Source organism: Chelmon rostratus, chromosome 13, assembly GCF_017976325.1.
Source record: "Chelmon rostratus isolate fCheRos1 chromosome 13, fCheRos1.pri, whole genome shotgun sequence".
In the NCBI taxonomy this organism is placed as follows: domain Eukaryota; kingdom Metazoa; phylum Chordata; class Actinopteri; order Chaetodontiformes; family Chaetodontidae; genus Chelmon; species Chelmon rostratus.
In genome coordinates this window covers 10,330,605-10,354,642 of record NC_055670.1, presented here as the reverse complement: position 1 = coordinate 10,354,642, position 24,038 = coordinate 10,330,605, and the positions used below count along the sequence as shown (strand labels likewise).

Genomic DNA, 24,038 nt, shown 5'->3' with positions numbered 1-24,038 from the left:
TTTTGAAAATGTGTGTCACAATCCTGCTTTAGTCATACACTACAGTACGCACCCCGCTAAGCTGTTCTTCACCCATCCATATTTTGTGGTCTGTATGTGCACTTTTTCCCCTCCTCTTTACTCTGCTGTTTTTTTTCCCCGCTTCTCTCTGGCATCTCTTTCTTTCCCTCTCCCCCTCTCTCACTCATCCACACATTCTCACCCCCCTCGTGTAAAATCCTCTTTTTAATGCAAAGCTCAGGTATTCACACAATATGCAAATCAGCCCTGAAGCACAAAGTCACAGAGACTGCCCCACAGACACACTGACACTGCAAGCACATAGGGCATGTTGCGTCACTTAACACTCTGCGTGTGTGTTGCAGCATGATAAACACATCATAGAGTGTGCATTAATGTACTAGTCTGAAGCCCTACCATTCTAGTAAACTGTACTTATCTGTTGTTAATTTGTGGCCAGCTTAAGACCCTTGATGAGCATTTAACCTGTCACCGAACCAAAAGCCGCACTGCAGCAGCTTCTCTTTTCCTTTCTCTCTCTCTCTCGCTCTTTAGCTGTCCTTCTCTCCAATTTATGCTCCCCCTCATGCCATCTCTTGCTTATTTTTCTTTCTCTTGCTCCCCCTGCTGTATATTCACTTCCTCCATTTTCCATTCCTATCTACATCCTTCTGTTTTATCCAATGACCTCCCTTGCTCTCTCTCTTTATCTCTCTCTCACCATGTTATATCTATATTATAGGGAGGCGCAATTAATCCCCCCCACCACCACCCCCGTTTCTTTTTTCTTCATTTGGCTTAGAAGGTAGAGGATAGTCCACAGAGGTGTGCATCCTTATGAGTCACTGCGTGTGTGTGTGTGTGTTTGTGATAGAAGGAGACCGGGAGGGGAGTGTGTAAGGAGGTGAAGAGCATTGCGTCATCGGGGGTGTGTTGAACGGGAGGTGGGCTGAGCCGGCTGTCAGTCAGTGACGCGAGTGGAGCACGTGCGTCGGTCATGGCTGAGAAGACGTTGTGCGGCGGTTATCTGGCTGAAGGCGAGGAGAGCTAGAAACAGCCGCAGCTCCCCTTGCAAAGGGGTTGATCGAGGGAGTGAATGTCTTGTGTGTGTGTGTGTGTGTGTGTGAGTGTGTGTGTGCGAGTGTGTGAGGGTACGCGAGCCTGCGCCTGTGTGCATGTAGATGCTGCATGGGCTGCAACCGGAGCTGCTGCTGCTGGTGAATAATGCAGACAGGGGAACAGAGTTTAGATAGCATGCAGGGAGCCAGATTAATAATGCACCCTGCCAGGTTACGAGCTCTGCATTAGTTAGTTTTGCTGGAACCTGTAGCTGCCTGCTGTCTGCCTGCCTGCCTGACTCGCTGACTCCCTGCCTACATCTCTGACTGCCTGCCAGCCGTTCTATCTGATTGACGGACTGTCTGACTTACTTAGAAAATGTCTCACTACCATTTCATCAAATGCTGTAAGTAGCCATTCATCATCTCTTTATGTCTGCATGCAAGTGTGTGTGCAAGTGTATATGTGTATGCCTCATACATGGGTGTGTGCCTGTTGTATTAGCACTTGTTATTAATGCAGGGTGTCATATACTGTATGAGTTTCCATGCTTAAGAATTCTGGTCCCCAGCTGGATACAGCAGCACAATCTAAACTTCAAATGGGTCTTTTTGTCCCTGTGTGTGTGTGTGTGTGCGTGCAGTAAGTGGGTGTGTGAGCTTGCTGCAGAGAGCTGCTGCAGATGTGTGAAGTTGACCGGTGAATGCGGCAGGTATAGCGGCAGAGGGAAAGAAAAGCTGAAGTAGAGCCACAAAGATGCAGATCCCATGAGCGTCTGGCATATTCATAACACAGAGACAGACTGACAGAGAGAGGAAGTCATTTCAGAGAGAGAAGGACAGATGGAGAGAAACTGAGGGTGATTTGGAGGAGTGTTGGGAGAGAGGGAGGGAATGGCAGGACTGAGGAATGGAAAGGAGGTGAGGACGGGATGAGTGACATATGAAAAATGCGGCCAAGTGCTGCGAAGAATGATGAGCAGACGTGGGGAGGAATGAGGGAGAGTGATGCTGGTATTTGAGAGGTAATGACAAGGACAGAAGGAAAGAGGAATGAAAGAGGAGAACCAAGTGAATTCTGTGATAGTGTGGAGGTGATGCAGGCGGTCGTAAAGTCTCTCCTTGATTCTGAGAACCCTACCTGTCTCACCCTCAGATCTCTCCCTATATATCTATCTACATCCTGTACATTTATGGTGTCTGCAGTTTGCAGCCTGTATATGTATGTGTGTGTGTGTTTGTGTGCTATTTTCTAATTTACAAGCTCCTGCAGTGCTGTCAGTGTTATTAGCTGGAGCCTGCATGGGATATTCCACAGTCAATCAATAACTGATAGCCTGGAGATGGGATGGCAGGAGAAGAAAGCTCCTGCTTTTTATCCTCATCTCTCTCTTCCTGTCTCTGACTCCACCGACTCCATCGCTCTCAGATTCATTCAGCCCTGTTTACCATTAGACTCCAGTGTTTCTCACAGGATTTTGGGAGACTGTGGCGGGCAGTCCCCGGACCCTCTAGGGGGGTCCGGGGCTATGCTCGCCTGGGAGAAAATTTTGAGTTAAATGCATTGATCTGGTGCACTTTGCACTTTGTGTGTATATGAACGGTAATGAGACAACAAAAAGGTCGTACTCACAAAGCCTGACAAACAAGTTTCCATGACTTACTTACTATGCTGACAATAGATTCATTGTGAGAACCAATGATGATAGATAATTACCTAATATTAGCTTGCTGGACATGACATTACATATGTTATACATCGGGAGTAGCTGTCAGATATATCAGTCGACATAACGTTGTTAGCTAAGGTTAATATTACCTAACTTAGCTAACATTAGAATAAATCAATGATAACTAACGCAAGGTTTGTGTATGTGTGAGAGCAGTGGTGGTGGTGGTGGTGGTGGTGGTGGGGGGGTGCTGACTGACTGAGAATGAGAAATGCTTTGCAGTGGCAATGCTGCAAAGCTCAGCGCTGTTTGTTATGAGAAGTGGAAAAATATTTTCCGTTCATTATGAAACTGTGGTGGGACGAGTTAAACTGTGGCGGGTCACCGCAGTGTAGATAAGTAATGGTAAACATTGGACTCCCACTCTCACTCACATTCTGTCAGACTGTTCAGAGCCATTCGTCACACAGCAGCTAACGCCTGTTATTTTTCTTTTACTGTTCAGAACAGATCAGTATTTCAAAAGTTTTCATCTATTAATAAAAACAGCGGTGCACATCAGTATTAATATTAATTTGCATCCTGTTTTCCTGTGAAAATGGAATTTATTGATCAAGGTAGAATTCTTATTGATCTTTGCTGTCAGTGCTGACCATATTTGATTTTTTCATTTAAAAACAAGACAAAGAAATGCTCCTGGGGATGTTCTGATACACCAATAATGACATAATAAGACATTCAGCCACATTACATACAGCAACATACAGCAGGTTATGCCAAGTCATGAGGTTCAGATTTTAGAGTCGAACATGTCACAACACATAGAGCCCTGTGTGAACTGCTGTGCTGATTAAAGTGAACCTTTTAGCTCACTGAAAATGTACATCATTATTTATTTAGAGGAACATTTGTATCATTTTATGTAAATATCCACGAGAAAATGTTATTTTACTTGACATATTCAGCTGAATCTAATGGATATCCATCTACTCCCAAATGTATATACCTCAGGACGAGTGTATGTGTACGTTATGTGATATTGAGCTTGTGTGCTGGGAGTGCATGGGCTGATGTGACTGTAGCCTGGAATCGCCTGGAATGTTCAATAGACGATATGTGAGGATGACTCAGAATGTGAAACATATGGCCAAACCAAGGCGGAGATGGAGACAGCGTTCACCACACACACAAACTGACTGCCAGTGTGCTTTATGATCTCCGCTTGCTGTTGCTCATACTACTGTCAAAGTATTATCGAATAAGAAGACAGAAAAAAGAATCAAATCTGCAGTCTCAGTGATTTTTCGTGGTGTGGCAAATCTGTCTCCCATCCTCGTCCTCTCACAGTTTACCACGAAACCTTCAACCAAGACAAATCTGAAAAAAAATGTGTGACAATTTCTCATCCCTGTGCTAGGAGCCCTTCCAGTGCCAGTTTTCCCTTCATTAAGGCTTCTGTTTAGACCAAAAATAATTAGTTGATATAATTAATTACTCAGTCATAGAAATATAATCACCTGCTATTATTTTGATGATCACTTTATCATTTTATAAGCCAAAATGTGAGCTTTGGCACATTTTAAGTTTTTAGACTCTTAGACAAAACAAGCAACATGAACATATGACATAGAAAAGAAAATCTGATGAGAATTTTCTGACATTTTTGGACTGAAAGTAATCAGTAGTTCCAGCCCCAGTTCCACCTACTGAGCCTTGCACTCAAAATATATTCACCTCTGGCTGTTAGACCAGTCGTCTGGGGCGGATGTGTATTACTCATGTTGTGGGGACATTAATCTATTTACACGCGTGGAGACAAGTTCGGCTCTCGATGCTCCATATTTTTTTGGTCCTGCAGTGAACTGTGTCAGCATAGATCAGGGCCACTAACTGTATATCAGTGCAGTCCAGTCTTATAGGCGTCTGCTACGGACACAGACCGAGCACACGCCGCAACTACTGCTGCAGCAAGTCACGTCAGTAAGTCACATATCAAAATGTGCTGGGCAGAGGAGAAGCTGAGGGGGAGAAATATGTGAGAGGAGAAGAAATATGGAGGCAGTAACATAGGACTGAGGAAGTAAGACTGTGGAGAGATGGAGTGGCATGGTATTTGAAAAGGCAGTAGGTTTGGGTGTGTTTTGTTTGTGTGTGTGTGTGTGTGTGTGTGTGTGTGTGTGTGTGTGTGTGTGTGTGTGTTTGCTCGACCTGCAGCCAAGTTCCTAAAAGAAATACAGTTGAAGCAGACACCTGGCATGAACAGTATAATAATGACCCCCCTTGTCTGAGACCTGAATACAAAAGAACTGTTTTTACATCAAACCAGAGCAGATGGCACTGGTGTATTGTGCAGGAGGTGTGTGTGTGTGTGTGTGTGTATGTGTGTGTTGGCAAATGGGGGTGGAGGGGGCAGGTGTTGAAATAAATGTGTAGATGTATATCAAACAAAAAAAAAAGCACATAGAGATGCTGCAGCTCCATTTGTCCGCCAGGACGCCTTTGTCTCGACACGATAAAGATCTAGTCCAAACACACCTCGGCCCCTACAGATGAGAGGCAGCTCTTTACTGTATGAAGTAGACACAAAGTAGCAACAGTCCACTCATGGACGCCTGTCTAGGCCATCTTTTATTTTTGTTGCTTTTCCCTCCTGGATTTTGGTGCTGTTCAAAGAATAGTGCATGTCACTCTGTGGATATGATGAGGGATGATAAGGCAGTGAGGAAGAGAGACAGGGTTGTGCGAAACACGGGGACAACATGTAGTACATCAAAGGTGTCCCACTAGCAATACTTTCCACCTCACGAACAGACTGATGTGTGCTCTGTCACCCAAAAAGAGGATGGAAATGTGGAAATCAATGGAGAGACAACGTTGCTCCAAGGAGGGGATACTGAAAACAAAATGGGCACGAAAGGACGAGAATAACAAAGGCACAGCTGAGTTGAGTTTGACAAAAGGAGGAATGAGATAAAGAGACAGCAGGGGCCAAAGAGGGATGAGTTGGTGAGTCAGACAGAAAGCCGCACACTATTTCTGCAAAGACATTTGCCTCTTCATATTTTACTTGTCCTCTGGGGTGGCTATGACCTGAATTTGTCGAATTATCAATGCTATCACTGCCAGATTGATGTACATACTTGTACTTGAAACCTAAACCGTGTGTGTCCCTTGATTTTCACCTGAGCACACTGAGTGAATCTCGTTGTGAGCCCACCCACTGTACCGACGCTGTACATCCTAATCAGCCAAGCGGACCTTAATAAGTTTAGCAGCTGCCTCGTGACGAGATCTGTTTGGCTAAGTTCCACCAAGAGGCAGCGAGATTATGCAGAGTGGGGAGAATCACAGCACAGCGTTGGGACGGGAGAGACAGATCACAAAATGCTGCAACACCGCTCCCAACTAACCCCGCGGCTAAACAGATGTGGCAAATATCCTTTACAATAGAAGTGCTAAATGATTTCCCACATACGAGTTGGAAAACTGCAGACATGAAAGCAAACATGCATGCACATAAAACAATAACAGATTTAAACACAGCTCTGCCTGGAGATGAAAGCGTCTGTGTTGGTGTGGTTTATAGCCTGAGCCTTGTCTCATTAGCTCATAATCGAACTGTATCAGAGTAAAGACTATGGACTGCAGTGTTTTCACTGATTCGCCAGGCTGTCGTCCTCACTGTTAGCGGAGACAGCTTGCTATCAGAGCTGAATGAAAACAAATAATGCATACATAAATGACATTTGCATTAAACACCCCCATTCTTTTTTCTCACCAGGTTGTTTCCAGCTATGTAATGTCTTTCGTCAGAACATGGAGATAGACCAGTGTCTGCTGGAGTCTCTCCCCATTGGCCAGCGCCAGCGGCTGGTCAGGAGGATGCGCTGTGACCAAATCAGGGCGTACTACGAGAGGGAAAAGAGCCTTCAGCGCCAGCAAGGCGCCAAGGTTCGAGCTCCGCCCGCCCACCGCAAGAAGCACCGCGTCCACTTCGGCCTGGCCGATGTCATACAGGATGCCATCATTCGCCATGACGACAAAGAGGGTATGTGTGTGGGTGCACGTAGTGTGTGTGAATGTGTTCACAGTAAACTTTTAAGGGTGAGGACTGGCTACTGGATTTGCAGTGTTGGGTCGCTTATATTGATCTGTCACAAAACACCAAAGTGGGCCAAAACAGTGCCGCTGACTGCGAGTTACATGATTTGTTGAGCTGGAAGCTGTCCACTTGAGCGAGGAGAGCAGAGCGATGCTTTTATCCTGATCCAAACAGCTCTCAAGGACAAAAACACCTCAGCTGAGATGATGATGTCTGCTGTCGAGAGCAAACTAATTCCACACAGTGGCAATGTCACTTTTTCTGAACTCTGGCTAAAAGAAACCCATTCGCTTTTGCTGTCCATCGCCTGCACTGCCCAGTGGCGAGAGGGTTTGAAATATTCTCCCAAGATAACAAAAATGGCAAGAGTAACAAGGGAGCGAATGACACAGCCTCGTGCCTGGTTGCTACCTGAATAGTAGGTAGTTTGCAGCTTTGACATTGCATTGTTTGGGACTTATGTGCGTTGTCACATTAGGAACAATACAATACTGGGCATTGTTTCAACCATTAAGTCATTTGTTTCAAACAAAGGGGAGCTTGCTAACACTGCGTGTACTTGAATAATTCTATCAATTCAGATAAAATTAAAGATAATGATAAAAAAAAATCCAAGAATTAAAGAGATAAAGATTTGCTGAACCTTCCGTATGACTTTGTTGCGCCTCTCTGTGTGTCTGAGAATGTTTGCTTGTGTCTGTCAGTGTGTGCATGTGCAGCGTGGGTTTGTGCATTTTTTCACACAGTAAATCACACCCAGCCTGGGGTCCGAGCAGGACTGCAGTCTGTGTGACTCCCAGTGAAGAGACAAGCAGGTACTCAGACAGTTTTTGTGAGAGGTCCTCGCGCTGTCCTCTAAAGGACGAGTTGGGAACACGGACATCTATTTTTTTTTTGTCCAGCCTCGTCGTTCTTCTTTTTGTCGATGCCAGTCATTTGCCAGTTCTTTACTCAGCTGTCCGGGGGTATCTGTGTCAGACCTACAAGCAGTCTTTGCAGGTCACTGTGTTAATCTCTGCTCTCTGGCTGCCAATCAGGTTCAGCTGGGGTCTGTGGGAGCAGCTGGTGTACTATTGCAAACAGCCAGACTGAAACCAGGGTTCCTTGGCTTGGCATGAATCAGATCTGTTACCCCTCTGCCTAATGCCTACCTACCACCGTGGTTGTGCCTACCGTGGCACTCAGCCGGTCCCAGACTACCTTTTGTTTTGCTATGAGAAGGCCCCCTGGCCCTCTAATGGTCTTAATGGCATGAAACTGGACCTAGATTAAACAAAATAGTAGACTCACGTGCAGCAGTCCCCACATGAGAATCAGATTAGCTTCTAACAGTAGCACCTCTGTTAATCTGTGTTGGCCTGTCTTGTTCTCATGTCTGTATTGCTTTGACTGTCTCTTTGGGGTGACACTTGGTTGGGTGGATCAGCACTTGCTTCATAAGTATTTTACGAGAAGAAGGATAGTTTAAACACACTCATTAGAATGAAAGCCCAGGGGTTCACCTAGTGGATAAGTTAATGAATAAAGGATTTGACTCACTGACGATGCCAAGATAGCCTAGTATTTGCCTGGAAAACAGAACTCAACATCAAAATGAAATATCAAACGCGATATGTGAGTGCTGACTTCCTCTTGATGATGCAAGTAGTTCATCATATCTACATCCGATATGCCTACCAGAAAAAATATGACAATTTCTTGATTATTTTATGCTCTCAGTATTATCGTTAAAGGGATCCACGAGATGAAGGTTGAAGTGTGAAATGAGACTGATGGACTGTGTCAAAACTTCATAAGACGCCAACCAAAACGATCAGCTGTTAGCTGATAGACAATGATATTGTTAACATAATCTTAAACGAACTGTGTGTGTCTCAACCTCAGTTTTCAAGCACTTTGTCCCCCAGATGGCGATGATTAATGAGAAAAGTGGCTCTAAGATGTTTTGATGGCTCGTTGTTTTTAAGAACTTAAAAAAGCGAGGGTGCAAGAGAGAAGGAGAACAGTTAGTCAGAGACTCAGAGAAGTAACGGTGAAAGAAACGCTGAGGCTGAGAGGGAAATGAGAGACACAGGCAAGGACATAACCCTTGTTATGTCCTAATTAAAACCTCTTTTTCAGTGAGCTGGCTTGAGAATTATATTCATAGATGTTAGATGCTCATAGATGGATGTGAAACTCTGCTGACAAGGCAGCCAGGTAACCAGAGATATCACACACGCACACACACACACACACACACACACACACACACACACTGTCACACAAGGATTTATTTTCTTATCCTTTGTCTTGTGTGGGAAATAAGATAAAGGGGGATAAGATAAAGAGAAGCAGGGTGGAGAAAAGATGAAAGGGTGGGAAAATGGAAAATTGGAAAGCAAAAGAAATTGAAAGGCAGCAGGAAAGAAGCATGGGCTTTGGGAGGATGTCGTAGGGTTAAGGTGCAAGAAAAGGTTGGATAGGAGCAAACTCTAGCTCATCTCCATTCTCCATTCCCATCTGTCATATGCAAACATCTTGCTAACCTGCGATTTGACATTTGGTGAAATTGCTTTTCCCAAACCAATCTCTGAACTTTATCAAAGCAAGACACGAGTGGAGCTGCAGCAGCTGTTACCCTTGTTGCCATGGAACCTCCGATCATTTTTTATAATGTCTCTCTCTTTCAACACAATCATGATATCAAAGATGAGATTTTAATGTCTGTGGTTATTACTGATGACTGTTCCTGGCAAAAAAACAATGTGAGAGATGTTCAGAGTTTATATACATTTTTCCTAAATTTTAAAAATGTGAGCAGCAGTTCAGGTTATTTGATTTGATTTAAACAGCTGTTAGTAAAAGTCAAAAGGGGACCGTACATCAAATCATCTGGGAATTTGCTGTGATGCCTCTATGGTTAAAAACATTGAAACCTCATGTGCTCTGGTGTTGCAGCCAGCTTGAATTTGCACATTTTAGATGGACTGACATGTCTGTTATATCACCTGACATTCTCAAGCTTGTTTAGTTTAAGTGTCACAGTGGTGAACTTGCTGTGTTGTCGTGTATGCATATGTGATTTGCATTTTCTTTAAACTACACTTGGCGATTTGGCTCTAGAGCATCTGTCACATCTATAATACAACACTTAATAAAAAAAATGCCTGGTCCCCAAAAGAATGAATCCTCATGTCTTTGTTGGTCCCCTGACTTTTTATCTCATACAGTCCTCAGGTCCAACGCCAAATCCTTCCCCACTGGTGCTTAAGATCATCTCATCTCATGTCCCACCTGCAAACACTTCCAATTGTTTTTAGTGGGGATGGCAAACCAAGCCAGAAGCAGTGCTGGAGTGCGCCCAGTTCTCTGCTTTAATGGACCAGTGCTTGTCCCCCGTGCCAGTGTTGTGTGTCTTTCGTTTGTCTTTGTGTGTGAAAGCGTGTGCGCATCAAGAGGTTGAGATACTTAACTGTACACGTGGTACATTTGCTGCATGTGCGCATACACATACACAGAGTCGCCTGAATAGCTGTGACCGTTATTGATTGTGTGATTGTGCGTATGGATCCACCCGGCAGCCGCGGCACAGGGGCTCGCAGACTCCAGTCAGTTCTCGACAGCGAGGAAGTGAAGCGGGCGGAGGAAACAGTAATAGCTTTCGGTCTTGTGTGGGGTTTTGGAGCACTGCTATGTGCCGGTGTTATACAACGTTCAGCCATTTGTGTTGATGCAGTCCCCGCCTCCAGATCAGTGCAGCAAAGCTTCTTAACAAACAGAGCAGCCAATTTTCTGGAAGTTTAAACAGGCCTTTGTCCCGGTGATTACAATGCTTATAGACCATCTTACTGTCGTCCTACTATTGAACCCGGGTCAATATTGAAATGATCATGCATCTCCAGACAGCTGTTGTAGGTTTAATGGATGTGCTGTATGGCACTGCAGCTGAAGTTGAAAATCAATGTACCACTCAGTATTAGTGATGTCCTGTGCTATGGTGGGTGGTGGGTATCTCCAGACATGAAGCCTTCTAGTCTTTTATTTATCAGTCAGCTCTCCATCACCACCTCACATCGATCCAAAACTCTGGTGTCTATATATATATATATATATATATATATATATATATATATATATATATATATATATATATGTGTGTGTGTGTGTGTGTGTGTGTGCATGTGTATCCCAGAGAGGGAGATGGAGGAATAGGTGAATATGAATGTTTGAGGAATACATTGATATTTCTCAGCAATGGAGCATGCCTGGATTAAAGGCATGTCAAACACATGTCATGTTTTTGACAGAACGGGGCCTGGGCCCACAGAGAAGAGAAAAAATGTCATGATATCTTTTACTGGAATCCAATTTAAAACCTCCTGACTCTCGCTCTGATATAGCAGGGATCCCTTTAATGCCAACTGCATCACCAGGCAGCATATTGAAACTTTTCACTGGCAGTGGTGTTTATCTGGGCTTCTAATATTAAACCTTTGGTTCACTTGATGACTCATCAGTTTTCCTTTAGAGGTTTGGCAGCGCAGATTAATATGAGACGTAGCAAGGGATGTAAGAGAGCACGAAAAAATACAAGCATTTCTGAACTAATTTTCTCACTCTAGCCTGCACTGTTCTGTCTGAAGCTCAAATTCAATTTAGATAGTTTTCCTTCTACGTTTGAGCATTTCAATTAACGTTAAAACCAAGAGGGAAGAAGAGAAGTGTGTAATTACACGTATTTTCCAAATATGGCCAGCACAGAAAATGGATTAAAACACATTCACTTATTTGCAATCCCTGGAGTGTTTTCTACTGCTCACAAACAAGCAATGGATTTTCCCACTCACTCTGCACGCCAGATTTCCTGAGGAGACTTGACAAGTAAAAAAAAAAAAGTGTGTGTCATTCCAGCAATGAGATATCCACCTGGATACACAATGATTGTTAGCCTGAGATACCAGCTCCATCTTACAGAACTCATCATACGATAATCTACATTTAGAGTCAGCCATTATTGGAAAAACGGTGCAGTACGTCTTATCATTGGGATCGAAACAGAGGGAAAATGTCAAAGCTCATTTCAGAAACATAGGGCAGCAAGGTGAGACGCTGCCTCCCGCGATTCTGACTGCGTGATAAGGAGCGAAGAGGCCGAAGCATTTACAAGAGTGAGGGATTTGAACAGAATCTCATATGGGGCTGCCAAGGAATGATGCTGTGCATGGGGAGAATACGTTAGATGAAGAAAAATTGGCAATACTGCCGTAAGTGGTATATTATGGAGGATGCATTACAGGGATTTTATGAAATTCATGGAATATCATGGTCCAGTAAGATAAGAGCCAGAGAACCAAATGCAGTGCTGAAGAGAAGTACTTTTAATCTTGTATCAGCAGAACATGCGCGTTCAGCATTTGCATTGTATCTGCCTCGACAAAGAATAATATGGTTATCACTCACATCGATTACTGTGGAGGTCTGTGATATTATTTGTGTAGGTGAAAAGCATATCTAAATGCCCTTTTCAGGAGCGGAGAAGTGCTGATTTTTTTTTTTAACTGTCAAGTGTACTTACTCAGTGATTTTCTGTGTAGGCAAGAGTTCCTGAAGAGCCTGTATTCAGGTCTCACACAAACCCAAAGACAGGTTAAGGACAGAGTCTCTGTCAGGCTGAATGACAGCACAGGTTTCGAGGCGAGCAGGTGAGTCGTCGAAGTCGTCGGAGCACCAATTAACTTGTTGTCCGCGGTCTTAGCAGCGCTTCGGCTGCAGTTCCTGACGCGCGCCGTTTCGTCGATCTATACCTTATTTCGGTTTCTCCCTCTCGTCCGCTCCTCCTCTCTCTCTTTCTCTCTCTTTTCTGCTTTTGCTACCAGTTCCTATCTGGTTGCCATGGAAACTCCACATATGTCTCAAACAGCTGTTTTGCAGTTTTCCACAAAATGACAGCCAGCTTTGCTTCATGCCCACTCTCCATTACTGTATCAGCAGCACACACACACACACACACACACACACACACACGTATAGCTGTTCTACTGTATGTAAATCACAGATATAAATCTCTTTGATGAACAGTGTTCATTTTCTCTTTCGGCTCCATCACAGCGGAGAGGAACATTGTTGTTCTTTACTGTGAACCTGCAAGACCTCCGAAATAATTAGATCGGTGCTATTTGTGGGTGTTCTTGCGTAATGTTACCTTTTCTAGATTATCACTGAATAAAAATTAAACTGTATCATATGACGAGACATTTTTAAGTATAGAGATGCCGCAGCAGCTGATTCTTTCTTGGTAGTATTTATTAGCCACAGCTGGATTTTACCTTAAGCCAGTACGATTGGTTTCCTTTTCCAGCAGCTTTAGAGCTTTAAGACAAGAAAGTCACTAGTTTCCACCCTGGTGTTGGCTTGACACAATGGCTTTCTCTCTCTGTCCCTTTGCCTAACACACTTTCTGCAGAGTTCTGGATTTATTGAGAACTGATTTGCACTGTCGGCCCATGAGTTAAGTGGTAGATTTACATCTTTTCCGTCCTCTCTTTAAACAATACTCACATGTCCATGAGTACAAGTGTTTCTGCTGTAATCATTACTCCTGTTCTCAGTGGCCTTTAAGAGATGGAGGACAAATTGATTTGTCTAACTCAGACTGCTGAAGCCTCATATTAGCTTCGGATGAATTTAGGAATATATTTTTCAGAAGAAGCACCATGGATTTCGTCCTCCATCTCTTCCAGTGGAAGTGCTTTAGGAAGCGATCCCATGACAGCCAGCGTTAATAGAAGAAAACCTGTTGGTCATCGGCACCTGACTATTGCTTTAAGACAGACATGGAAAATATGTGAGCCAACCCTTCACGTTACAGTAATCTTTTGTGAAAGATTCAGATGTTTACCTGATGTTGCCTCCACTGTCAGTGGATGTGTGGTCTTGTTGTACCATCGATTCCTAATTGCCATAATGCCAGACAAACACTTTCCCTCTTTAACTGCCTGGGGGTCAATATGTAGCTCGTCACCTTCGACCTCTCTTTAGACACATTCAATAATGTGCCATAAATCTCTGGCAGGCTCTTGTATCAAAGACAACACCAAGTTCCTCTAACAGATGGGAAGTTTTACAGACCAGAGTTTATTTTCATAAAAGAAGAAAATCGTGTGATACCTCGCATGCTTACAAATCGCTGCTCCACATTCCCTAATTAACAGACCTGTGATCTACTGTTTGATAGACAGGAAGGCAAGAACATTATCTATTCCCTAGTAACGACTCAAGCGCTAGATGAGCTTTAATTGGTGGTTTGCTGTCTTGAGCCCCTACAATATGTTGAGGAGGCGGGAGATAATTGTGCTGATTGACTCTATGGCTGTTTCTCATCAACCATTTGAAGTCCGTCAAGCTCTGAAGGCCATTAGAAGAGTGGGAAAATGTCTGTGGACGGTATGTGTCCGGCCTGTTTAGTATGTGTAAATGTGCCTCTGAAATGATGTTTCAGCTGGCAGAAAATCAGATGATGTCATTATTGATTATTGACGTGATTTCTCATATTAAAATCCTAATCCTAAAATCTTTCATAGGATTTTCACGATACTTAATATTGTTAATGAGGTTTCTTCTTAAAATTAAGCAATTAACTGTGTCATCTATAAAATGTCAGGAAATAGTAATAAATCATCACAGTTTCCCAGAGCCCAAGCTGTAAGATTAGGTTCAAACCCAAACCCATTATACAATGACTACCATGTAAAAGAGAAAACCATGTCCTCACATTTGAGAAACTTAAATCAGCAAATATGTGGAATGTTGTCTTGCTTAATAACTTAAACAAATAATTGATTATCAAAATTTGTCTATACTAGTGTAAAAATAAGTAATTTGTAGACCACATTTGTCTCTGCTAACTGATGATGAATATTTATTTTTGATATTTCTCTGAAGTGTCAATAATTCACTTGAAAAAAAAAGCATAAATTAATCTATAATATATATACATGTATATATATATATCTGTAAATCAGACAGAAGCAGATACTTTGGTGTTTGATCTGTAGGGAGAACAGCTGTACGGTAGCGTGTTAATGAAGGTCAACGAGTCAAATAGAGATGCACATGTTCAGATATTATTCAGACCGTGTCTAACGAGTGTTGGTTTAAATATATGCTGGTTTATGGGAAAGTATGGCAACACTCACGATGAAAATGAACGGTCTTCCACTACACCTATTTATTAGTCGTGGGATTATGCTCTGATAAGCAGATTATTTCCCTAAATGGACTGCATGCTCGCTGTATGTGTGTGTGTTATTTAAACATGACTGTCAAGACTGTGACCCTTTAAGTGAAATGACCTCAAGGCGGGCATCAACAGGGTTCATTAGTTGGAATCATCACCACCATAACTAACAGGGTAACTGCTCTCTGAGCCACTGGCTTTGGTGAAAGACGAGTGTTTGCGTGTGTGTTGTGTGTGTTTGGGCAGGATTGCGTGACAGTGGTGGTTGTTTTGCTGGTATAAGGTCTTTCAGGGTTTCGGCAGCATCCATCTAGTGTTGTCAGTGTCAGTGAAATCACGTATGTCCAAACCACAGCAACCTCTACCTCTCTCTCCTGTTTCTCCTGCTCTATTTATCTGTCACACAGTCCAGCTCTCCCTCCCTCCCTCTCTCTCTCTCTCTCTCTCTCTCTCTCTCTGTTGAATAAAAGATGTATCAGTACTACAGTAAAATCACTATGACCTTGTTTTGCTTACTACTGTCTGCTCATTTGTTCACGGCTGGCTGCGTGAACTTGTTAGCCGTGGTTTGTGTTTTCCTTCAGTAGATCTGTGTCAGTGTGTGAGCGCTGACGGCTCACTGGAGCTCACAGTGTGTGATGTGAATGTGTGTAACCCAGAGGCTCTCTGACCTGCTGCTGCGACAGGGAGCCACCGAACACGCATGCAGGAGAAACACACACTGACGTGTCGGGGACAGTCAGAGGACACTTGACACATATTGGTTTTGGTAGTGAGTGGCGGGGATGTGTGTGTGTGTGTGTGTGTGTGTGTGTGTGTGTGTGTGTGTTTGTGTCTGTCATGCCCTAAGCACCCTGTCTGTCTTCACACGTGCAGGTGTTAACACAAGGATGTTTGCTGTGTTACAGTGTTGCGTCTCCTGAAGGAGGGAGCAGACCCCAATACTCCTATTTCTTCTGGGGGGTCCTTGCTACATCTGGTAAGATCCAAGCACGCACGCACACACACACACACACACACACACGCACACACACACTCACAGGTTTTTGACCTACCACTGTTGTACGTTACCAACTGTCTGTGCAAGCAACCCTATAGATCCTGGGCTGTTTGTTCTGAATCTTCCTCCCTCTGATTGATCAAAACTGCAAAAGGTTGAACTAGAAAATACCAATTTCTAAGAGGGAACGATGCTGCAAAAACTCTGGGCTGATTACAGATGATGATCATTGAATTTAAGGAAGTAGCTCTAGTTCGTGTGTGTGTGCGCATGTGTGAGTGAGTGTGTCAAAACAAAATGAAGTAAACACCTATTATTTTGCTCTGGCATGTTATGCTACAGATGATTTAGACATATCAGAAAGGAGGAGGTGAAGGTGAGGTTCTCCATTGTCCATGCCTTCATCATTAACATTGTACAAATTCTTGCACACAAGTTAGCCCTGTAGCAGGACAAGAATGGCTCTACTGTACATTTTCACATACATGAATCATGATGCAGTGAACCGATTATGCGTAGCGTTTATAGTCAGCAGTGCTTCAGGAAATATACATTTCTCCAAGCGAATAATGACGAAATGTGCTGTCCTTGCACTCTGCAGTGCGCTCGGCAAGACAACGTGTTTGCGGCGGAACTTCTCATTGAGCGAGGCCTGAATGTCAACCTGCAGGATGAAGACCTGTGGACAGCCCTGCATGTAGCGTGCGTGTGCGACCATGCAGATGTGGTGCTGCTGCTGCTGCTGGTAAGAAGCACACACACACACACACACACACACACACAGATATGCATGGACACGCATTTTGGCTGTAGCTTTAGTAATTTTCCTGTTGATCCCTGCAATTCCAAGCGTGTCAAGTACAAATTAGATTAGTGTTTTGGAATGGGACGGCATACTGGCTCCATGTTACGAATTAGCTTTGAACCAGTGGCTGTATTCACATTAGTTATCCCAAATTTTTCTCACCAACTGAAGCGTCTTCCATTGATGAGGGGTTTTGGGTTACCGAGGGTCTGAAACACGACTTTCCTTTCTCTGAAAAATCCAGCTGAATCACTGAGAGTAAGAATATTTAGAAATTGGGCATGAGCATGATATCAAAGAGAGAGCCTGTTTTGTGGGGGATGTTTCTAGCTCTTGTACTGATTAGGTCCATGACGAGAGCAGGGCCAGCTGCAGGGGAGGGCATGCACATCCAGCCCAGTCACTCAGTGGGCTGGGTCTGATCTGCTGGTGTTGATTAGACCCGGGGAGGGTTAACTGCAGTCTGGAGCTCAGTAGAATCCAGTACAGCCGGGTTCTGCTGATTGGGTCCTGAGTGATTGCCGACTGCCTGTGAGCGGGGCAGGAAAGAGACGTTCCTGAGAGGCGTGGATATGTTTGAAGAGGTGCCAGGCAATGGGAGTGCAGAGTGGATCTGTCAGCCGGTAGCGACTGCATGACTGTTGGTTCCTGTGTTTGTGTATTTGCATGCTTTTAATTTCCCTCAAGACAGAGGTTCACAGCGGGGTGTGATATAGACAGACCAAATGCAATTTATGCAGTGAATTATGCTTTCATGATAGGCAATAGCATGAGAGAGAGGGAGACAGAGAGACTGACAGAGAGAGATTTACAGCTCCCTGAGAGGCAGTAACTAAATGCCTCCCATTCACTACCAGGACAGAGCGAGTTTCTCGTAAATGAGGTCATATTTACAGAGAAGTCAGCCGTCTTGGTGGAGAGCAGGGGCCAAAGAAAGAAACAGGAAGAAAATTCAGATTCGACAGTGTGAAAAGTTCAAACCTTTCTCCAGCTTACTCTAGCACCACCACAACATTTTTCAGCTTTCACAGCCTGAATGTCCTTTGACACTCAGTGCTTATTTGTTTGACTGTATCTTCTGCAGCTCACGGGGGGTGCATTGTCACTCTCTGTCCGGATTGGCAGCAATGTTAATTCTCTTATCTCCTGCCTCCAAACAGCAGGAGAGGGAGTAAGCCATTTCTTAACTATGTCGTTCCCAACCCATTTCCAAATACATTCCTAAACCTATTCCCAGCTCCAGCTCTGGCTAATGTTCGTCACTGAGACCCTGGCAGGATTGTCTGGCAGTTCAGTGTCACAGTGGATTGTCTCTTAGCAAACGAAAACATGACAAGGTGTGTAGTTTTAATGAGTGATTCCACAAAAAAACATTACAGTGTTAGTGTAATATTCAATGGTGAAAACAGTCTGATTATTGAACCAGACTAAAGTCCTATCGTTTCTTTGTAGTTCAACACAGTCCAGTTCTTAATCAGACTCGGCTCACATGCATCAGAATCTGTTGGCTGACCTTCTCTTCCAAGCCACAGCCCACAAGATACTTATCAAATCTTCTTCTAGTGGTTCAATTATGTCTTCCTAATTTCATTTTTTTTATGAAACTCTGAACAGAAAAGTGACTGAACTCTGGCTGAGAAGATGTGGTAAGTGATTAGAGTTAATTGCAGACTTGCCCTAATTCTGCCTCGCTGTCTCCCTGAGAGAAAGCTGTGTTGAAAGTATGGAATCTGGAAGAACATAGAAATGAGTTTGACTGTCTGCTCTTCAGCTGATTTAAGAAATAGAATTTGCCTTGATCTGCCTGACCGTAATTCTCTGTGAGACGTTGGCTTTCAGTCTCTAAACGTAGCAGGGGGAGATGTAGCGATGCAATCATGTGATCCATGGCAGAGAGGTTCTGTTCCAAAATGCTACATCTCACAGCTCAAAACCCAGCAGGGCTACAGTTGTAGGATTGACCCACTTTTCCGTGCTTGTAAATGATGAATTTGAAACTTCTGAACTCTGAGTCGCTTGAAGTCAAACGATTAACAGCAAGCCCCTAGCTGCACCGAACTCCGTTTAACACCAGTTGAATTTTTTGATGGTTTTCTGATAGTGTAGCCTTGCCTCCTCTAAACATGATTCGGTTCATCAAGCAATTGTTGCACATGTCTATGGTTGATGTAGTGCTTTTAATCGAAGTCCAAATCCTTCAGAGTCTGGAAATTTTATGAAAATAATGGACATTTTTTGTTGATTTTTTTTTTTACATTTTTACATATTTGAGCTCTTTGTTGATTTTAATGCACATGTGAGTAAATATGTCGTGTTATGGTGAAAATTATCCTATCTGCACATGCTTTACAGTGATTGAGAACGATTGGGTCATTGCTCAGATGCCTCTGGTGCATTTTCACAACTCTTCTATTATTTAAGAGACTAAGAAAAGATAAATTATGATTATCTTTGTATTTTATTGGGATTTTTTTTTTTTGCGAAAATCATGCGATTTTAGAGAGGTGAGTTAAATAATCCACCTTGAATCAAAAAACAAAAGAGTGTGGAAACTCTCTGCTTTGGCTGATCGCTGAGCTGTGACAGTCCTGCTCAGCCCCGGGGACAGCTTTCAGCACACAGTGGTTATTGATTCTCTGGCGGTCGCTGCATGCAACAACTTCCATTATGAACCTCAGCCAGCGTGGTATTAACACACTTCCATCTCCGTGACGTCCGGGGCGGATTCATCGTACTGCGGCGGGGAGCGTGTCGGGGGTTAGGAGTCAACTTGTTAACCCCTCGCGGCCCGCGAGACTGCCAGCCTGCGCCAACTCGTTTATATCTGTCAGGATCATGTGAGCTCAGGCTCCAGATCGATGGCCCACGCGTCATGCTTCCTTCGCCATAATCTGCGTCTGGTGATCTTCGAGCTTTTTGTTCCATAACAGGAACATAAATTATTTCTGTAGTGACTATTGTCAGCTTGTTTACAACTACTGTAGGCTCAGAAGGGCAAGTATCACATTTTTCCCATTAATTTCTCACAGTGAACAATGTTATGTTGTTTACTGTGTTGTGAACAGTTTCACTCTCGGATGATGTCAGTCTGTCGCAGGATAAAGTCTCGGTGTGGAAGTGTTCAGCTGTCTTCTCAAAGCACCCCGTACACTTCAAGGGTTTTCCAGCTGTTTTTGTCGTACAGCTGTGAGTGAAGATGGCCACAGTGACCTCCTGACACATACAGTAAGATGTATCTGTCTATCAGCTAATAACTTCTTTCAGCCAGACCCCTCTTGACTTTAACTGGACCTTGAAGTGAATTGTCTTGGTTAGCACACCGCTTTAGTACCCTCTGTGCAGTACACAGACTCACACATGCGCACAAACAATAACACACACATACACTCACTCGTTAGCGGAGGCACCCTGAGTGGTGCTGTCAGGTTTATTAGGAAGTTGATCAATGGTTGGGAGCAAAGCAGGAATCCAAGGAATATTGACGGAGCAGTCCAAATTTGACGTCAGAGGGCAAGGGAGGGGTGGGGGATGGGGGGTGTGTGTCTCTCCGACTCACTCATTATTTCATCTGGTGCCCTTCAAGCTGTGCTTCACGTTGCGATAAGGTTTCGTGTTTTCTCATGAATAGTCAGCAGCTGATAGTTGTTAATGTTAATTAATTCCCTTTGTCAACCCCTAACTAACCCTCATAAGAGAGCGAAAACAGCTCCCACTAGACAACACAGATGGGTGCACAATAAAACCGCAAAGCTCACCAGAACAGTTTCTCTGATAGCTGGAATCGACAGCATTGTGCTGCCTTTATCGCACTGTAATTGCTTGGCATTTCTTGGATGAAGAACCTTTCCTCGGAATATCTGCAAAACCTTTTTCATAATTGATAACAGAAAACTGTTGTCTGATTTTAAAATCAATTAAGAAGTGCATGGTTGCTCAGTCTCCTTGTGGTTTTGGCTTTGCGGTTTCCAGAGCACTAAGGTTAACAGCTCTTGTGTTGCTCTGTCAGCTGCCTCGCTCCCTCAGCCCTGTTCCTCCCATTTTTCGTTTCCCACCCCTTTCTCTCTCTGCCTGCCTAAGGACTAGGTCGTAAATCTCTTTGCCGCACTGCAACTGGGTCGTTAGAATTCTATTAGCTGTAAATATTCAATAAGGATCCTCACTTATAGTCCCATGTCCGCGTTATCAGACCTGGTCCAGCCAGGATCGTTACACCGGCTTGTCTTTTATGGTTTAGTCAAACAACAGGAAGCGTTTTTATGGCTGGATGCTGACAATCACCACTAGAAAGGATGTATGTTACTTTTAGTACCTAACCCCAAAGACGGGATGATAAAATGAAAAGGACAGAAGTAAAAGTCCACATAAATGCATTTTGCCTGGCTTGCAAGCCTTTCTGCTCTCCTGGTTAAGCTACGTTTTCACAAATAATGAGTGCAGTTGAGTTCCTCCAAAGAGAAGCAATCAATCATAACCATATTGTGACCAACGACTGTGCTGTCGTCAGAGTAACAGTCATTAACGCCGCCCGAGGGAAGGTCTCCTATGTTATCTCATGCTATAACAGAAGACTGCTCTGGCAGGGTCCTTGTTGAGTAAACACACATTAATCTTGTCGAACGCACTCACATGCTCACCACAGTGATCCCAGGTAACGGTAACCAACGCCCTCCCTCTTCACTGCCCCACCCCCACAAGCCAGCTTTTTAATGAGTTCTTTAATTCACTGTATTGTCTGTTAATGTCTCCATGGTTCTTCTCAGGTACACGCCTCTGGGAAGCTAAGATAATGGGGCCCAATTTATCATCAGTTCAAGTCTGATTAATGGCACCGGCTAAAACTCAGTTTGTTTGTGTCTCCTCTGCTTTCTCGCCTGGAAGGCCGGGGTGAACGTTCTGCTGCAAGATGTCAACGGAAACATCCCTCTGGACTACGCCTCCGAGGGGACTGAGACCAGCTATATCCTCCGAAAACACTTGGAGGAAAATGGTAAAGCTCTGCACACCTCTTGTTTGTTTTGCCCAGCAAAGGGAGAGACAGACGGAGAGGTAACTCCACCACTTCACATTTCACTCATCATAAGCTCTATTACTACCATTACTAATGTTTCCTTCATTTAGGAACTATTGGGGTCATGTGAAATGTTAAATACGGCATACCTGCAGTTAAACAGGAGGTGTGGGTGTGTGTGTGTGTGAGAGAGAGAGAGAGAGAGAGGGAGAGAGAGAAGGTGAAGCACACCCTCAGGCCTGATGATGGTGAAGTTTGATTGGGGGACCCGTCTCCTGCAGAGAGAGGGGAAGGTCAACACAGGAGCTGTGAATAACAGAGATAAAGGCAGCGGAGTGCTGGAGCAGAAGTGCCAGAGAAATACAGAGAGACACGCAGATCGAGGGGGACGGGAGTCGTGCTGACAAAGCTAGACAGAAACAGATATAGACAGTGATGGGGGGTCTCCCCTGATCCATCTGTTATTGGCCATGGGATCACATGACAAATGTACACGTCTGACTGCAGACAGCTAACTCATCAAAGCCCAGACACACACACACATACACTGGCTTGCTCTCCAACTTTACTTTGCTTCTCTCTGCCAGCCCCCATAGTGATCTCTTCCCTCCTGCCTACCTTCAGCTCCCCTGATACTCCCCCATCGCGCTGGGCTCTGCCACCATGAAACACACTCTCACTCATACAGGCTCACTCTGCCTCTGTTGCTATAGCAACTTGCCTGCATGCTCTCCATCCCCATCAACTTTGTGTGGTTGTGGGAAAAAGACAGACTGTCCATGTGTCTCTGCATCAGGGAGAAACAGAAATTCTGTTTCTCTTCGCATTGTCCGAGCTGAGTCGCTTGTGTTTCGTGTATTGGTGGATTCCCACAAGCACTGCAGTGAATAAGAATTCTTTTCTGTTAAGTTAATGTTCCTATGAGCTCATCTCAAAAAGATACACACCCTGTTTCTCTCATTTGCTTGCAAACAAACTTATCGATTAGCTAATCCAACCAGTCTACTTGGAAAAGTCCCATTAGTTAGTGGCCTAGAGCTTGTCCGAGTGGAGTATAGATTAATTGATAATCAATTCACACTATTACAGCAAGGACCACCGTGTGTATATGATTATGGAGCAGTGCACTAGTCTTCATTGGGTTTGGGTTAGGTGCCCTTGTAGACCTCTGTCAGGAGACGAGCTACAGTGGACCTGAATCGTTCAGGTCAGGGACTGGAGCTCTGTGTGATTATTGGATGTTTGTCATCAACTTTAGGATCACTTTTGGGCATCGATAAAGCTGCCAGGCTGTATTTTTAGCACAGGAGGGTTTCCTTTTGTCCTCAGTTTGTGGGAGTTATCACTGTCAGTGCTGCACACAGCCTGTATCATAAAATTGCATATTGTAGCTGTGGTGTAGCTCAGCACTGACACTGCACAGTGTGCGGTGTATCAGAAAACACTGTGCTGAAGAAAAAAAAATGTAATTTAACTCAAATCCTTTTGAGAAATTGAGTTGTGCAAAAGCTGTGGACCCTTTAAATACACAACATGTCAGAACCCTGTACTTGAATACAACTCATCCCTACCTGTTGCAGAAGACAGTTAACCACCTAATTTGTTCTAAAGAGTTGAATCTAAGGTTTAAAGGGATAGTTCTGCATTATAAGACATTGTTGTGCTTTCTCACTGCAGTTATAATAAGAAGGCTGATACCAGGAAGTCGCTGCTTGATTTTTAATGCACAGATATGTGACTGATACCAGTATTCTTATATAATTCTTGGCAAGAATGTGAATAAGTGTAGCTATTACTTGTGTGATAGTGTGTGATAACTAAAGCCAATGCAAGGTGTGTCTTAATCATGATTGTGTTCTTTAGGTGTGGATGTGTCGTCCATGCATAGCATGAAGACGCAGAGACCCAACACGATGTTGTCTGATGTTAGACAGCTTGTAGCCACGGGGGGAGGCCTCAACCAGCCCAACGGTGATGGGGTCACTCTGGTAAGTAAGGTCATGTGTTCTCAGCGTAGTAACACTGCATGAACAGGGACTTTTTATTTCTCTACTATGACAGCAAACACAATATACAGCCTTTCAGTTACGATTGTGCTTATCTAGCCACATAACCGCTGACTAACGTGACCTAACTACCCCTCACAGCATGCCCTTTTCTCTGTCACTTTGCACAGC

The 24,038-nt window shown here is 43.9% G+C and overlaps 1 protein-coding gene across 1 annotated transcript in view; it reads left to right on the top strand.

Moving 5' to 3' along the window:
- Positions 1-1,437: 1,437 nt before the first annotated feature.
- myo16 (myosin XVI) overlaps positions 1,438-24,038 on the top strand; it is a 73,405-nt gene continuing 50,804 nt past the window's right edge. The window contains exons 1-6 of the mRNA XM_041950764.1: positions 1,438-1,465; positions 6,510-6,776; positions 15,957-16,027; positions 16,650-16,793; positions 21,732-21,840; positions 23,725-23,849. Coding sequence (XP_041806698.1) covers positions 1,438-1,465; positions 6,510-6,776; positions 15,957-16,027; positions 16,650-16,793; positions 21,732-21,840; positions 23,725-23,849 — 744 coding nt within the window. The remainder of the gene's footprint in view (positions 1,466-6,509; positions 6,777-15,956; positions 16,028-16,649; positions 16,794-21,731; positions 21,841-23,724; positions 23,850-24,038) is intronic.